The sequence below is a fragment of the Hemibagrus wyckioides genome, linkage group LG13 (assembly GCF_019097595.1).
Source record: "Hemibagrus wyckioides isolate EC202008001 linkage group LG13, SWU_Hwy_1.0, whole genome shotgun sequence".
Taxonomy (NCBI): Eukaryota; Metazoa; Chordata; class Actinopteri; order Siluriformes; family Bagridae; genus Hemibagrus; species Hemibagrus wyckioides.
In genome coordinates, this window is record NC_080722.1 from 15,707,355 (window position 1) to 15,724,456 (window position 17,102).

At 38.6% G+C, this 17,102-nt stretch overlaps 2 protein-coding genes across 5 annotated transcripts; one reads left to right on the forward strand and one right to left on the reverse strand.

Annotated features, from left to right (window-relative positions):
- Positions 1–284: 284 nt before the first annotated feature.
- On the reverse strand, positions 285–5,113 carry gna13a (guanine nucleotide binding protein (G protein), alpha 13a). The gene is made up of 4 exons (XM_058406107.1): positions 4,694–5,113; positions 3,861–4,087; positions 1,885–1,935; positions 285–1,736 (listed from the first exon to the last, which is right to left on the reverse strand). Exons 1-4 carry the CDS (start codon positions 4,971–4,973, stop codon positions 1,164–1,166), a joined length of 1,131 nt encoding a protein of 376 aa, XP_058262090.1. The 5' UTR covers positions 4,974–5,113; the 3' UTR covers positions 285–1,163.
- Positions 4,926–16,651, forward strand: rgs9b (regulator of G protein signaling 9b). 4 transcript variants are annotated; one of them, XM_058406098.1, is made up of 20 exons: positions 4,926–5,044; positions 5,635–5,724; positions 7,317–7,413; positions 8,793–8,843; positions 9,200–9,306; positions 9,409–9,460; positions 9,638–9,696; positions 9,815–9,891; positions 10,023–10,104; positions 10,408–10,470; positions 11,012–11,041; positions 12,456–12,517; positions 12,634–12,747; positions 12,832–12,947; positions 13,237–13,324; positions 13,513–13,651; positions 13,735–13,817; positions 13,935–14,058; positions 15,436–15,857; positions 15,944–16,651. In XM_058406098.1, the coding sequence occupies exons 2-20, from the start codon at positions 5,659–5,661 to the stop codon at positions 16,098–16,100; spliced, it is 1,989 nt and encodes a 662-aa protein (XP_058262081.1). In that variant the 5' UTR covers positions 4,926–5,044; positions 5,635–5,658; the 3' UTR covers positions 16,101–16,651. The 4 variants fall into 4 exon arrangements, with proteins under 4 accessions (XP_058262081.1, XP_058262080.1, XP_058262083.1 ...); XM_058406097.1 differs by lacking the exon at positions 4,926–5,044 and having other exon boundaries at positions 5,310–5,724; XM_058406099.1 differs by lacking the exons at positions 4,926–5,044; positions 5,635–5,724 and adding an exon at positions 5,746–6,745.
- Positions 16,652–17,102: the final 451 nt, after the last annotated feature.

Sequence of the window (17,102 nt, forward strand, 5' to 3'; positions counted from 1 at the left end):
ACCGTCTCAGAAAAGGTTTTCATACATAATGCTGGCTAAACTTCACTTAAAATGGTAAGGAGAAAGTGAAATATGACCAATGGTTTCATTAAACAAAAAAAACAAAATTAAAAACACCCTACAGACAAGGGATCTATACAACATAAATTCTGTATAACAAAGAAAACATTAATTAAGAGTCTTTCCCTTTTAATAAGGAACAAAGACGATAGTTCTACATACACAGGTACCTTAAAAACAGGGTCACTACATTTTCTGCATAATCCGAGTGCACTGATATGGTGTTTTTCGTTTTTTTTTTTTTTTTAAAAGCAGGATATTACAGGGACTTGCTGAATCCTGAAATGGTCAACAGGAATCTAATCCCAATTAGGGAAGGCCACTGATCGATAATGCATATTTACAGCCCCTGAGTCTCAGCAGTTATCATGCATCTTGGAGTGTGACTAATAACAATACTAATAACAACCACTTTGCTTTAAGGCATGTCCAGACACATTCTTTAAAAAGAAATGAAAAATAAAAATAAAATTATTTATATTTTCATCTTAGAAAGTAGGGAAATTAAATATGGTGTATGAACGGATCAAACAGTGGTGGTATTGGTAACTCTGTGGCTTCAGGAAAGACACTAGACATCTTATCAGATTATCGTGAGTACAAATAAGCAAAGTCCCTAATGACAACTGCTCAGTTGTATAAAAGGAGATAAAAGTAAGTCTGCCAAATGCAGAAAACCTGTAGGTTGAAGGTAACGGTTTTGTCGGATTAGCAGAAACTGTAGTCTCTGTTACGACAGAGGGAAGCTCCAGACTTTTTTTTTTTTAAACTGTTGTATTGGTTGGTGGAAAAGTCAGAGATCAGAGATGCCTTGTGTTCAGTTAGATCACCAAACAGGACGGTGTTTTCCATTTAGACGGCTTAAACTTTAAATAAAAAATTTAAAAATTGTCAAATGACAGCAGTAAAACTGACAAGTGACTCAGATCAATGATTGGAAAGTGTCACTGAAAGTGGGATTAAAATGAAGGAAAAAGTAGTCTTATGTGCGAGGGGAACAATTTGCCTGTAGGTGTATTTGTCAGGGTCTTTACCCAATCATTTGTACTAGATCTAAAACCTTATTAAAAAGTGGAATGGTCTTAAGCGTTAAGGCATGTCTCTCATTGTAACATAAGCTGCTTCAGATTTTCATGCAAGATTGTGTCCTTGACATCTCGGAAGACGAGGCGGATATTCTCTGTGTTAATGGCAGTGGTAAAGTGATGGTAGAAGGGTTTCACCTGCTGCTCACGCCGCTTGCTGCGGAAACATTCCACCAGGAACTTTTGTACATCGGACAGATTGTCGGGCTCTCCAGTGAAGTCGGGGAAATAGTCAGCGATTGACACAGTCTTTATTTTCTCCTCCAGCAGGTCTGTCTTATTGAGGAAAAGAATGATGGACGCTTTAGAAAACACACGGTTGTTGACGATGGTGTCGAATATGTTGAGCGACTCCATGAGCCTGTTGGTCTGACGGTCCTCCATAAGAACCTGGTCAAACTCGCTAGATGACGCCAGGAAGAGCACAGAAGTGACGCAGTCGAAGCATTCGAACCATCTACGACGCTCTGACCGCTGACCGCCCACATCTACCATCTTGAACGGAACGTTCTTGATCTCAAAGTCATACTCGTGGATGCCCTTCGTAGGCTTTCGTGCCAGAAGGATGTCCTGTTGGGTTGGTAGGTAATCCTACAAATTAAAAAAATATATATCTCTGTTAAACAATCTATTACCAAAATAATCATCAAAATTATACAGAAAAAATATTTTATATGAATAGGAATCTTTTTTTAAATGCAGGTTTTTTCCCCCCAGTTTTAAAGTCAATAGGATTTACCGGTTGTCCAATTCTATCCAAGCCGTCCAGGAAATATTTAACTGATTCACCCTAGAAACAGAAGAGAGAGAAAAAAAGAAGAAATACATAGATTATTAATATTTCAGCAATTCACATAATAATAATAATAATAATAATAATAATAGAACACTCATTTAACAATTCTAAAAAATTAAGTAACAAACACTAGGAATTCAGCGCTTGTTTTCTTCTTTCTGGGAGAATTGGTAATGACACGAATTTATGAGAACTCATTAGCAACACTCAGGTTAAATAAATAAATAAATAAATAAAGCAGCAAGCAAGCAAGCACCAGTGCAAATCTCTGGTCCCCCAGGGCTACTCATGACCATCATTAATCAGATCATCACCATTAAATTCACTACAATAAATCCAGTGTTGTACCACAATTGAAACAGAACAGAAAATCGGTTATGCAATCAGATGTGCACACAAATTCATGCACATTATAAGCTGCTTCAAATGATTTCTGGCATAACAACTGCGACCCTTGCCCCTCAGTGTTCAATCCTCAAGCCTAAATCTCCAGTTTTACCCCCAATCCCTTTAGTCCACCTTCCTGTAGTGAGAACAGTGCTCTCTGTTTTAACCTTCGGGCTGTGTTTTCTGTCAGTATAATGTTTGAGTTTGTTCCTAAATCTTACACTTCACATGATTGCACGAATCCTCAGAACATTCTTGTAGAGAGCATTTCAGAAATACCAAGATAGCAAATAAAGCGACACACGGGTTATTACCTCACTTTAAAATTTTCTCCCAAGACACACAGAAAAAGGAAAAAGAAAAAGGAACAAGAAAGCTCATGACCACATGACAGGAGTTTCACTTTCTGTTTTAGCCACCGTCTAACGACTCCTTACGTTAAATGCTTAGACTTATGACTGTGAATAGCAAAATAAAATATATAAAACTGAGGTTTTATGGTCTGAAATGTCTAAAAAAGACTTCAAATCTTTTAAATGGTTAAAGAGTGGCTAGTAAGGTATTTGTATATTAAATTAAATACATATTCATACACAGGGGGGGAAAAAAGGATAATTGGTTCAAACAGTGTGGTTTCCTCCAACCGAACCCTTGTTGTACTGATCTCTAGAATCAAAACCATATTTTTATTTTAAAAAATACAAACATTCACAAAGGAAATATATTTATATTTTACTGCTCCAAATTCAGGGATCAATAAAGTACATCCATCTATCTGCCTGGCTAACCATCCATCATAACTAACTACATTTATTAAGGAGCAACTAAAAAATAAAAAAAAGTATACAAAAAAACTATAAATTTTCCAGCTAAAAAAGAAAAATAAATGATTGAACAGACATAACATGCTCGAAAGGTACAACTATATTTTTATAGGTTTAACAGGCTTAGATCGAGTTCTCTGCTGTTCGAATCTGAATACAGATCCAGAGTTTAACACTGAATTTACACTCCTTAGAAGTATTATAAATACTGTTATAACAATAGTATTACTGTACAGCCCATGCTAGAGGATAGAAAAAAATTTAAATGAAGATATCAGTAAGTCAGATTAAGCTTCATCATAATGCTAACTGTGTGCCAGAGGCATGACTCTTATTAAAGAGCAAGGACCAATGTATTAAAAAGTTCAACGTTACTACACCAAGACCACCAAAACACAAAACATTCATCAAAAAGTTTCATGAGAAAAATTCTAATCAACCAATCTAAAAACCATCCTGCGTACACATGGCTCTTCTGATCCATAACTCGGAAAAATCAGAGCTTAAGCAGCTCTCTGATAGTTACAAAACCATTGAAAATAAATCCTGACCACTAAGGATAAAGTGAAAACGGGCCTGTTTCATGTTCCAGATTTGTGATTTTCAACCAATCACAGCATCATCACCCCAAACTAAATCTCACCGTATGTCCACATTGTGCTCCACTAATCTTACACTGAGCCGAGTGATGCTGGTGTTTCAACTCACCAACTGGAACTCTCGTCTCCGGTCGTAAGCGCTCTGGATGCTGCTGTCAGCCCACAGGGTGTGGATGGAGGGCAGATAATGCATGAAGACTTTGGTCTCTACGATTCCCTGAGCCATCAAGGCCGAGCGCGTGTCGAAGCCCATCAGGACCTCCCCATGTGTCTGGTTAGAAGGATCTCCCCATGGGATGTGCAGCTTCTCTCTGGCATCCACCAGCACTCGGATTCCTACACACACACAGAGAGAGAGAGAGAGAGGGAGAGAAAATCCAATCAGATCAGAGAGAGCTGCAGAAAGTGATTAGATATATAAAAGCCTGCACGTGGTGCTACTTATTTCCAGTACAGGCAGATTTCATTCAGCACAGATGAAGTTTGAAGATTGTAGTGGTTTCATTTTGAATAACAAAACATGGGGCTTTAGCTAGCTAGCTAAGTACACAGAACATGAAACAAAACGAGCTGACAATTTTTTTTGTCAAAAGCCGCATATGTGTAGCGAGTGTTACATTATCGTCTTACATGTGATTCGGTGAGAGATTTCTTAAAGAAATAAATGCAATCCAACTTGAGTTTTTTTTCCCCCCACAAAAACCTAGCCTAGTTTAGTGTGAAGTACAAGGCGTGGCGCGCGCACAGTGAGCCGAGCTCAGCTACTGCAGCTAACTCCACTTTTGATGGCTTTTGTACGTTCACCTCGAGTCTTATCGCCAAAGTTCACCACGGAAAAAAAACACTTTTCACAAACAAATGAGTCCAACGAGTTGAGTGTGGACAGAGTATAAAGCCTCACCAGTCGACAAACCGTGTGTTTACACGTTCAGAAAGTATTACCTTTGATAACATTGCTGTAGATTGTAGCCCGGAACTCTTCTTTGGCCCGCTGATCGAAGTCCTGCCCGTGAATTATGCGCATTTGCTTCAGGAAAGTTGACTTGCCGCTCTCGCCAGCTCCGAGCAATAATATCTTTACCAGTCGCTTCACGTACGTCTTCTCCCGATTAATACATCTGTCTATTTCTTTAGATTTCCTCTGCTGCTCGATTTCGTTGCTGGACAACAGACAACTGGGGATACAAACTATCGCCGTCCGGGAGGGCAGGAAATCAGCCATTTTTGTAGTAACAACTTCATGGATCCATCACTGACGAGGGCGCGCTCCGTGCGCGTGCACGAACTTGGGCGGTAACTTAACTTCGCGTCGAGTTTTTCAGCTCACAGGTCACTTTTAGTCGGACACCCCCTTTTTTTGGTTTAGTGTTTTTAGAGATTTAAACCCCAACTAAGTTGATCTTATCAGCCTTAGTAGATAAACAAGTACCAAGGTTAAAGATCGGGGAGATCACGGATACAGAGTGTGCACTGATTTGTTACTAAACGTTTTGCCAAATTAATATTCATTACATTAAACATACAACAGATGAATAAAGTGTACAAGTGAAATGATAAAAATGACGTCGCTCGTAAAGCTAGGCCATGACTTTTGTTTCGTGCCGAAGGCTGTGTACACAAAAGGCACACAACAGCAAGTGAACAGGTGAACCGCGCCATCTAGTGGTGGTTTCTGTGTACAACAGCTTCCCTCGGCTATCTCTGCATATGACAGGCTTTAATTGTAGGAACGGAGCTGCTCGCTGATTGGCGGACACCAGCATCGTCTTTGTGGATATCAATATGATAATAAGAGATTAGACGCCGGCTGTGTAGGAAATCCTTGCACGTCTGACCGAGGTCTCTGTTCATTTTATTCTTTGGTCATTCCTTGGGACTGGAAGCATTTGCAGGCTAGAGACGGCAACATGACTATAAGAAACGTGCGGGATCATGGACAGCGTTACAGACCGAGGATGGCTTGTCTGAAAAAGGTGGGTTGACAGCCGAAACATCATAATCTAAGGTTTCTGTGTTGTATCCAGCACATCACATGGGTTTACCAGGGTGATGCTGTCTAGTCGTGTGCTGTTTAAGCGTGTATTACAGTGTATTTAATTTCAGTCAAGTCTGCGGTTAATTTGTTTACTATGCACCTTAATGCAATGCATTAACATATCTGTTGCTTTTTTGTGGCATTGCAATGCATTTTTTTTTTTACATCTTACTAACTCCACACTTCACCTGAACATTTGCATGCTTGTTGGTTTTTTGTTAGTAACTGTTTCTTTTTATTCTATTCAAGCATATCTAACATAATACAGTATATACGGCCACAGTGCACTATGAACATAACTTATTAACAGTGCTCTTAATGTGCCAAATAGTGTAAAATAGTCTTGTAAAAGCATAATTTTTTTTTTTTTTAAATCTGGCCACTAATTTCACCTGGTGAGAAACTGTGAGGAAATCCTGATTCCCAAATAAAAGCAGTTTGTTCCTGTAGTTTCTATGCAAGCAAAATGCAAAGGCTCTAATAGCAAATAGTTTTTTTCCACTCTATCAGCATGCTTAGAACTGATTCCCATCACAGGTAAGGTTACTGTGTGGTTTTAGGTATTAGACTAGCTTTATTGCACACCCTGTTGCCATAATTAAATCACTCACGTCCCTAAAATATCGCCTGAGTGGTTCGCATTTTGAATGCTTCATGACTTTGTGTTGGGCCTAAAAAAATCTGACACTTGCTTGCTGTTTTGGTTTGTAATAGACCCATCATTTGGCTAACAACTCGCTGTGATCAGGATGAGGGTGCATGATTCCCTAAATCATCTTCAAAAGCCAGTCACCCTAAGAAAGCTAATAGCAACTTCAAACAGCCATAGAGAGCTGCCAATCAATCAGCGGGTATATTTCAAAGGGGTCAGCCATCAGGGAATGAAACAGCATGTGAGAGTCCAGCAGGGATGGCTTCGTGCTTGAATATGGCATGCTTCAGACTGACACAGGAAACAGGTTTTTGCTTTTATTATTATTGCTAGTATGTGAAATAAGAGACCCAGGTAGAGGTTACGAAGCTAAAATGTCAGATACATAGCAGCAGCACAACACGGAGTGGCATTGCACTTAATGTTCCACTAACATATCAACAGCTTTACAAGTTAAATACAATAATAAATTAATGTAATAACATATACAGTGTATGTATTGCTTCTCTGATTACATGCAAGTGATTAATTTTCTGGGGTCACTGCATGCATTTTAAGTGAATCCCATCAATCCCAACATGTGATGCACTATTACTCATATAGTCCAGGATGCTTTGCTGGTAAATTATATGCAGACTGATGAATAATTACCACTTAATTTCCATATGTGAAGGAAATAGGCTTGTTAGCCTAGCTTGATACAGCAGTTCATTTATACGGTAGAACGCAAGAAAATCCTGCTTTATTTATTTTGAACGTATTGTCTACACTCGACTCAGTGTTTGGCTGAAGTGGTACCCTTGTTCCCTTTTAAGCGTGAATGCTATGCAAATGAAAGTGTTGTTATATTTTTTTTCATTGTGTATATACAACGGCAGATGGAAACTGTGTTGCTGGAAATGCAGGACCCTAAGACCGGAGTAAAGTCTCAGACCCAGAGACTTGTCATCACTACCATCCCTCATGCCATCACAGGTAAAAGAACAATCCTATAATTGTCAAATGTCTTGTTGCTGTGTGGGAATGCAGATTGTAATGCAACAGAGAATCCTGTGTATTACACCTATCAATACCATATGCTAAAAGCTATGGCCTGCAGAGAGACTCTCCCACATGAATTGATTTCTTGAGAGCAATTACTCCTTAACATTGCTAGTTATTCCAGTGAACCATGTATTAGAGTCCTCTTATGAAGTATCCATTGCCATGACAACCTCAGTGTGGCTGGCTGCAATGACTCCCTCCTTGAGGCTGTCTGGTCTCAGGGAAGAAAAGGCTCTCCTCTTCTTTGTGCTCCAAAATCATGAAAACTCTGAGATGTAAAATGGGGCAGCCCATTTTCCTATTCCTATTTCCCCATGTATCTGTGTGTACAAAACGCATTTCTGCTGATGGGATTGTGCAATATGGTTGAAGTTATTCTTAGCACTGTTTGTGGAAAGTGTGTTAGGCATGGAGAAGACACCCGAGGTGTTGATGAATGATTTAGTGAAATCAGATGGATTGAATCAGCAGGCCCACACTCCCTCCTCATTAATGAAGCTACTCTAATTCACTCACACAGGCTTCTGCTTATTTGGCCCCAATTAAGAGAGCTCATGTTGCCCCTGACTAAGTGAACCCAGTTGTGACATGTCAATTGTAGTAAGACGTTCCTATGAGTTTACCCAAAAGCCTGTGTTTTTATGTGAATAATCATCTTAAGTTAAATGAACATTCTAGTGGTGCTTACAAACTAAAAGACATTAATGTTAATTATAAATGTGTGGTACACTGGGAAAACTCATCAGCTGACCTCTGGCAAACAACCAAGAAGGATGGAAAGATCTTATTTTAGACAAAATGGGTTTGAGTGTAGTGTATATTCCTTAAAACACTACTGCAGTCTATACAGAAACCTTTCTTTTTCCACTGTCTATTTAGGCAGTCTCTTGTTTTTCCCCTTTTGGCAAGTAAATGGTTTAATACAATAACAGTGTTTCATTTCTCAACCCCCATGAGCACCAGCACTCATCAACAGCTAATTACCAAGGCTGTCATGATCTGAGTGAACTGTGTTAGAGCAGGGAAAGCATAAAACTGTGCAGTGCAGGGGGAGTAAAGCACTGCGATTCTCTGTTGGATATGCCATATTTTCTGATACCTTTGTGCCATCTGAGTGTAATTTTAGACATTATGTAATACATATGTTTGTAATGCTTCAAACAATTAACCTAGTCAGAATATTAAAGAAATAAAGCCAATTGTCTCATCACCTTCTGTGATATTGTTTGCAAGGTTTATGAATCATGCCCTATGGAGTTGTGATGTAATATTTCCTTAACCGTAACTGTATTTCTCTCCATCTCATCCAGGAGAAGATATAGTTGAATGGGTTTCTAATCGTTTCAAAATAGATCTTGCTGGTAAGTAGGGGACATTTTTCTCTCTGCCAGTCCTTTGTCAAATCTGCTTACTTTCTTTGAGAGAGACAGAGAAGGAAGAGAAATAAAGAGAGAGAGAGACACCTGCATGTCACAAATTGCCTGCAAATTGTTGTGATCTCATTGTTAGTTCATAGTATTTATTTATTTATTATGTATACCACACTAAGTCTTAGAAGCAAGTCCTCATTCTATATTGGCTGAAGTTGTTTAGCTGGTTTTAGCCTCCCTTAATTTGTATGATGAAATGCAGATTGTTTGCACAAGTCCAAAGCTTTGCATGCGAATATAAATGTACAAGCTTTATCATTTGTGTGAGGTAATTTATTTGATTGTAGAGGCACAAGCCTTGGGCACCATGATGGTGGCCTTTGGATACATTTACCCATTACAGGATCACAAGAGACTCATCATCAAATCAGAGGCCTCACTCTATCGTTTTCAGGTAACATGAATGAATCTCAAACAGTTATTTACTAGCAGTGTTTTTTTTGTTTTTTTTTATAATGCATTAATAAGGCAAAAGTTGTTCTTTATTTCTTCATAGACACCATATTTCTGGCCTGCACAGCAGTGGCCAGTGGAGGACACTGATTACGGTCAGTATTAACAATGTTGTTTTTTTCTGTTTATATCAGTATACCAGCAATGGACCATGATTTCAGAGTTTCCATGTGGTAATTACCGGATGTATGTCAGGGAATGCTATATTATTAAAAAAATGGAATAATCTTGGTCTTTAGAAAAATCTAACAGTTATATTTCCGATTTTCAAGCAATATACCTCGCAAAGAGAAACATACGTAAAAAGGGGATGTTAGAGCTTCACGAGCAGGTAAAGACTGTTACAGAATTTATTCAAACTCTTATCATATCAGTGGATTGGGACACTGTTTCTGTGGTATAAATGAGTCATGTTTATTCTCCGGAAAGTAATGAAGTTTTTTAATCAGGAGCAGTACAATCATCTACATAAATGGATGAACCACAAGTGGGACTTCATAGTGATGCAGGCCAAAGAGCAGTACAGGTCTGTCAGTTTTTTGTCTTATGTTTTTCAGTTAAAATAGTGTCAGTTTCATACACTCACATCATGGTACTCTTAAAAGCTTAGGTGCTAGATTTTTCAAGTGCATCTATATGTGTTTACTCCACACACAGGGCAGGGAAAGAGAGAAAGAAACCAGATCGAGTGGTTTTTGACTGTCAGGAAAGAGCCTACTGGGTAGTACACAGACCACCGGTGAGATAATAAGAAACTGGTTCTTTTTCCCATTAATACTAAAAGAGCACAAAATTAACATTTGTAAATTGAAATAATCATTGAAAAAAAAAACTTTTTTGAATGTACATAAAAATCATTAATAAGCCACATGTGATTCAGAAAAACAGGCTTTTATTGTATAATGTGACCTTCCTAAGCTGTTTTGTCACTGTGTATTATATACAGAGATTCATAATTCAATAAAAACGACTTTAATACTAGCAAATGGCGACATTCATAAAAAGCAGTTTTATATTTTTTTTTCTATCATTCACCAAACAGCCAGGAACAGTTAGTGGGATGGACTATGGATTGGAACGACTTGTAGATCCCAATCAGGAGGAGGTAAAAAAGTAAGTTACAGTTGCAGAATGTGGACAAGCACCAATGATCATAGTGCTGAGACTTAATATGCTGTAGAAGAAAGTAGATGCATCTAAGCTGTCAAGGGCACTTTTAGTCTATCAGCTTATATGTAAGAGGATTTATACTATACTAATCTCACTGTTGCTGCATAGTAGGAGAGCATGCTAAACTTAGACATGATATTCTTAATAGGTTGGGCCAGAAGATTGCAATTATTTAAGATTATTAGTTCTTAATAATCAGGGATTTGTGTACAGATTTTGAGAATTAAAGTTAAAGTCTGACTGTTTGTCTGTTTTCTGTTTTTTATTTTTCAGAATTTTCCCCTGAAAAACCACTCTCACCTAAAGAAGATTCTCTTTTTTATTTTGACTTTTATAATATACTGTGTGATTAAAGAAGAATTACAAAACCGATGTATTTAGTGGCTACAAAATATTATAGAGGAGACTAAGTTTATTGCATAAAGAATCTGTGTTTTATTTATAATTGACCTGGTCCATTTTTAATTATATTTCAGAAAAAAACATCTGACTTCTACAGAAGAATAGTAAGACTATATCTCATCACACCTACATATTTGTTATGTAACTGATATACACTGATCAGGCATAACATTATGACCACCCGCTTAATATTGTGTTGGTCCCCCTTTTGCTGCCAAAACAGCCCTGACCCATCGAGGCATGGACTCCAATAGATCCCTGAAGGTGTGCCGTAGTATCTGGCACCAAGATATTAGCAGCAGATCCTTTAAGTCCTGTAAGGTGTAAGGTGGGGCCTCAATGGATTGGACTTGTTTGTCCAGCACATCCCACAGATACTCGATTCGACTGAGATCTGGTGAATTTGGAGGCCAAGTCAACACCTCAGACTCCTTGTTGTGCTCATTGAACCATTCCTAAACCATTTTTGCTTTGTGGCACAGTGAATTATTCTGCTGAAAGTGGCCAAAGCCATCAGGGGATACCGTTTCCATGAAAGAGTGTACATGATCTGCAGCAATGCTTAGATAGGTAGTACGTGTCAAAGTAACATCCACATGGATGGCAGGACCCAAGGTTTCAGAGTAGAACATTGCCCAAAGCATTACACTGCCTCCGTCGGCTTGCCTTCTTCCCATAGTGCATCCTGGTTCCATGTGTTTCCCGGGTAAGCGATGCACACATACCTGGCCATCCAAGTGATGTAAAAGAAAATGTGATTCATCAGACCAGGCCACCTTCTTTACTGCTCTGTGGTCCAGTTATGATGCTCATGTGCACATAGTTGGTGCTTTTGGCGGTGCACAGGGGTCAGCATGGGCACCCTGACTGATCTGCGCTATGCAGTCCCATACAAAACAAACTGCAATTCACTGTGTATTCAGACACCTTTCTATCAGAACCAGCATTAACTTCGTCAGAAATTTGAGCAACAGTAGCTCATCTGTTGGATCCGACCACAACGGCCAGCCTATGCTCCCCACGTTCATCATTAAGCCACCTATGACCCTGAGGCCGGTTCACTACTGTTCCTTTCTTGGACCACATTTTTTGGTAGATACCGACCACTGCAGACCAGGTCAAATCTTTACACTTGTCCAATTTTCCTGCTTCTAATACAGTGAGGACAAAATGTTCACTTGCTGCCTAATATATCCCACGCACTAACAGGTGCCATGATGAAGTGATTAACACTGATTATCTCCTCATCAGTCAGTGCTCATAATGTTATGGCTGATCAATATGTTGACATCAAACATCAGAATATTTTAGATAATGCTGTGCTCCAGGGATTTACACACACAACAGTCTATAGAGTTTACACAAAATTCTAAAGACTGTTATGTATGAAAATCACAGAAGCACTTTTAATACATATACATATTTGAATGTGTTTATATTATTGCATTTACTATATTATATATGACACCTTTGGCCACATATAAGTTGATTATTTCATCCTCCTCCATCCTGCTGCAGATCATCTTCACTCAGCAGTGCATCATGAGGCCAAGAGTGAAGTCATCTGTGTCTATTGGGGCGTATGTCATATATCAAATCATGCAGACTTCAAGATTGAGAGAAAATATTTTTATATGTTTTCTAAACCTAGATCACATTATATAAAATGCTCTTGTATCCCATTGCATCACTGCAGCCTTGTCAAGTACACAACAACCTACAAACAGCACGACCCCTTCCTTTATCCAAGCCTACCAAGCAACCCATGGTTAACAGATGATATCACGTACTGGGACCTTAACATGCCAAAGTAAGTCCATTATTTTTTCTTTTGATTTTTAAAGCTGTATTTTTGTGAGGTTAAATAATAAAAAGCTTGTGTTTTTGTCTTAAGTGTTGAAAATCCCACAAAAATGAGAGTGGAGCGCTGGACTTTCAGCTTTGGTGAACTGCTTTGTGATCCACGTGGACGGGCAGATTTCCGCCTTTTTCTGAAAAAGGAATTCAGTGGTATGTATCACAGAATAAACAGGTTATATTTGCTACTGAAATGCATTTACACCACTGCTGTACTGTGAATTGAATTTTCAGTCTTTCTCACACTAACGCAAATCCTCTACTGTGATATTTTGGGATGATGCAGAAGAAATTTGCAAAGCAGATTTGGAGCAAATTTTCACATATCTACAAAGCACATGAGACTTAAACAACATGGTGACTGATGTCGTAACACATCATTGTGTAACACTGTCTGTTTTCAGTGATATGTGATTGGGAGATGGTTTCTGTTGCTAAATAGGTGAGAATCTGGCATTTTGGGAGGCATGTGAAGATCTGAAATGGGGGGCTGCAGCTACAATGCAAGAGAAAGCCCAGCAGATCTACAAGTAATTGTATCACCACATACTTTTTGTGTTAAAAAATTTCTGAGTGCTCTGTGTACATTTTACACAATCATCACCTTATGGTGCTATCTGGAATTTTCTTATATGCATACAGCATTAATGTAACATCCGAATAGCTGTTCTTAAAAATAAATTTTTGCTGATGTTACATTTGAGTGACTGTTTTTAAGGACTTTCCTGGCCCGTGGAGCACCTCGTTGGATCAACATTGATGGAAAGACCATGGAGATCACTGTGAGGGGTCTGGCTCATCCACATCGCTATGTCCTGGATGCTGCCCAGACTCACATCTACATGCTCATGAAGAAGGTCAGCCATATCCCCTGAAACCATCAGCATCAATCAGCTATATAATATTCTGATGAGTTAGTTAATATTTGATGTGCATTCAGGATTCTTATGGGCGATATCTGAAGTCCACTGTCTTTAAGGACACTCAGAGAAAGGCTATTGCTCCCGAGCCGCATAAATTCAGGTTAGCTTTAGCACAATGCATCAAGAATAATATTCTGTTTTTAGAACTGGAACGTACCAACTAACACGTCCAGAGTGCAAATGTCATTACACACATGACCTTTTTTTTCCCTCTCAGTGATGCTCAGCTGGAGCAGAATGCCAAGAAACGAAGGCCCAGTCTGAGTCCCATCATCCTGAGGCAGCAGGAAGAGGCACAAAAAGCCAAGCTGGCTGCCAGCGGCCCTGTGGACATCACACAGGTTATGAGCAAACTGGCTCAGAAAAAATGAGCTAATATAGCCAGAGGTTATTTTGTAGCAGACTGTCATTATTTTCTTGCTATGACTGTTACTAATTTTAGGCACTTTACTCTGTCAATATTTTAGAATGTAGACTGCTAGATTTTCAATAATTATATCTTCGCTCGAATGCTCTGTTTGGTAAGGAAAATAATTATTTGGTAAGATTCTTATTTCTTGCTCATAAGTATCATTTCTGTTAGGTTGACTGTAGCTATTAAATATCAAGCTTGAGATAAGGCTAATAACTAAATAATAAGCTGAAACTTTAAATTATTTATTTATGTTTTATATTATAGTACATTGTATGTGTTTGTTCTTCAGCCCACAATTTTTTTCATTGTACAAAAACTTGTTTACTGTCATCAGATCATCTGTGTTATGTCAGATTCTGTCATTTTGTGTTTAAACATTTTCACTTGCAAATAGTCCCATTTGCATACAATCACCACAGTCCATTTCTGTGTTATTTACCATCCATCAAATAAAGCTATACATATCTTCCCAAATTGTTCTTGTCATGTGTTGTCATATCACGTGTCTGTCTTTCATCCGTCATTGTTGATTTGGGGGGCTGCATGTTTTTCTTTCCATGATATTGTTGTTATGTTGTTGTATCTTGATATTCCAGTGAAAAAAAAAAAAAGAATGAATATGAGGCTGCATTATGATAACTGTGACGTTTTCTTTATAAAACCTAAGCCATACAATGTATGTGCAGATAGCAATGACTGCACTAATGCACTGTGATGAGTAATTATTATTAATGAATAATTATTAGTAGTATTACACTCTCAGATGAAAACGCTTCAACAAAGGGTGAATTATAACCCTCTAAAGGTTGAATTAGAACTATCTAAAGGGTATTATTCATACTTGGAAGCTTTTCCAGATTGGAAACCATCTGTTATAAGGCTCTACATAGAACCTTTATAGTGTTCCTCCGATGGACAGTTTAAAGTACCATTAAGAGTACTATTTAAATAGTAACTAGATAATAAGAGTCAGGTAGTTAGTCCATGTGTATTTATGTACATACCCATGCATATTTTCCATATCCGTATTTTATTAAATAAAACTGGTATTGCAGAAAAATTCAGGACTAACCAATATAATATTTCTAATGCCGTGCACATATAACATTATACAGGAAATCTTTAACTAGCCTATTTGTATTGCTCCTCCCTTATCAAAGTATATTGTAAAACTTAAGAAAGAGAAATACTAAACCAATTCATAGGTGGAGAATAAAAAGGGGGAAAAATGTGTTTGGACTTTTACAAGTTTTAATTACATTTGGCTTTAGCTATTTAAACTTTTCCCTTCTGTGCATTTCAGTTGTGTCGATACACAGCACCTGTGCCACACTTGGCTGTGTACACAGGTATGTGTGAGTCCCAGTCCACTGCATCTCCAGGACTAATGACCCTGCCCAACAGTGCTGTGTGCCCTTCCCCAATAAGCGTGGCCATTGACAGCACTCCAGCCTCTGAGAGGAGATTTGATGGAGGGGTGCCTGCTTCATCTCACTTTCCATCTATCACTGAAAGCACAGAGGCATCTGTGTCAGAAGAGAGTCAGCCTCTTGCCTCCAAGTCCCGTGTAGCCCTGTCGCTCAGCAGAATCCTTCGGCGAGGATGCAATGCCCCATCCATGTTTGCCAGTCTCTCACCAAAATGTGCTGTGACAGCAGGGGGAGGAAGAGTACAACCATTAGGAGTGGAGCAACTTGCACAGCCCCAGCCGAAAAGGATTGCAAAGTTAGTACTCACAGAATTCACCTCTATGACATAAGCCATTTTGGCCTGTTAGTTAATATTATAATCCCATACTGTTGGTATTCTAGTTTTTTCCAGATCAAAGTTGACATCCCCCCTGAATGCCGCATCTACCCTATTGACTCTGAAGATGAGGATGAGGAGAGCCCTGGTGCAGCACAAGGGGGAGTCAAGGAAATCATATGCCCTTGGGAAACTGTCACCAAACATGATGGTGCAGGTTAGAGAGATATATACCACACAGGGGAAATGACAGACTTGAAGAAAGATACACATATGTAACAAAGTGATCATCGTTTCCACCTAGGCATGCTCTGAAGGAAGATGTTTGCAGTAACAACATGTCAAACATGTTCGTATTTCTGATAGCTTTTAGGTAGTGCCTACATGTTCTAGTAGCTGGTGGAAAAGTGCATATAACATGGTTGTGGGACTTTATATTTGTATCTACTCATTCTGTTTGTGGGTATGACAAGTTGAGGCCTTATTTAGAAGAGCTTTCTTTTAGCAAAACTGTCAAGTTGTTTAGTATTGCAAAGGTTTTGTACTTGTTTATTATTTTATACTGATCAAAGATGCCGTGACATGCACCATTTTAAGAAATCATCAATATTTTCATAGTTTCACGTAGTGTCTCCAGGAAGACAACACATGGGGAACCTACTGTCTGAATGTATTACCTTTAAAGCGTTTACAGTTCACTACAGAATGTAAATGTGGTCATTGTTCATATTTGACTTGTGTAAGTGCCTAAATAAAATATTCATTTAATCAAATGTGATTGAACTTTCACAGATTTCACTGCATGAACCTGCTGAGTCTGATCCTAAATTGTATGGATACTGTAAAATAATGAATATTATCTTCTGAGTGGTGGATCAGTGGCACTGTGGATAACGTGTGTGTGTGTGTCCCTTGCAGTGGACTAGTGTTCTATCCAGGGTGTGTTTCCACTTTACACTCAATGTTCCAGGGATAGGCCCCAGAACCACTAAAACCCTGACCAGGATAAAGTGCTTACTGAAGTTCCAAACCAGGTCCTGGAGTACCACGTTATGCATATTTTAGTATTTAACTCAAGAAGGATCTTTAATTAGATGATTAACTGATTAAATCGAATATGCCAGAACAGAGAACACTAAAATGTGTAGTATACAGGGTAATCCAGGATCAGGCCTGGAAACGTACTATAAAACAACAAAAGCAAACGTCATGCCCATGTTATTA

Coding starts and splice junctions, on each gene's coding strand:
- gna13a (XM_058406107.1), bottom strand. CDS start 4,973: ATGGCTGATTTCCTGCCCTCCCGGACGGCGATAGTTTGTATCCCCAGT. Junction 4,088..4,693: donor CTACAGCAATGTTATCAAAG/GTAATACTTTCT, acceptor GTGTGTGTGTAG/GAATCCGAGTGCTGGTGGAT. Junction 1,936..3,860: donor GGAGACGAGAGTTCCAGTTG/GTGAGTTGAAAC, acceptor TTCTGTTTCTAG/GGTGAATCAGTTAAATATTT.
- rgs9b (XM_058406098.1), top strand. CDS start 5,659: ATGACTATAAGAAACGTGCGGGATCATGGACAGCGTTACAGACCGAGG. Junction 8,844..9,199: donor TTTCAAAATAGATCTTGCTG/GTAAGTAGGGGA, acceptor ATTTGATTGTAG/AGGCACAAGCCTTGGGCACC. Junction 12,748..12,831: donor TGGGACCTTAACATGCCAAA/GTAAGTCCATTA, acceptor TTTTGTCTTAAG/TGTTGAAAATCCCACAAAAA.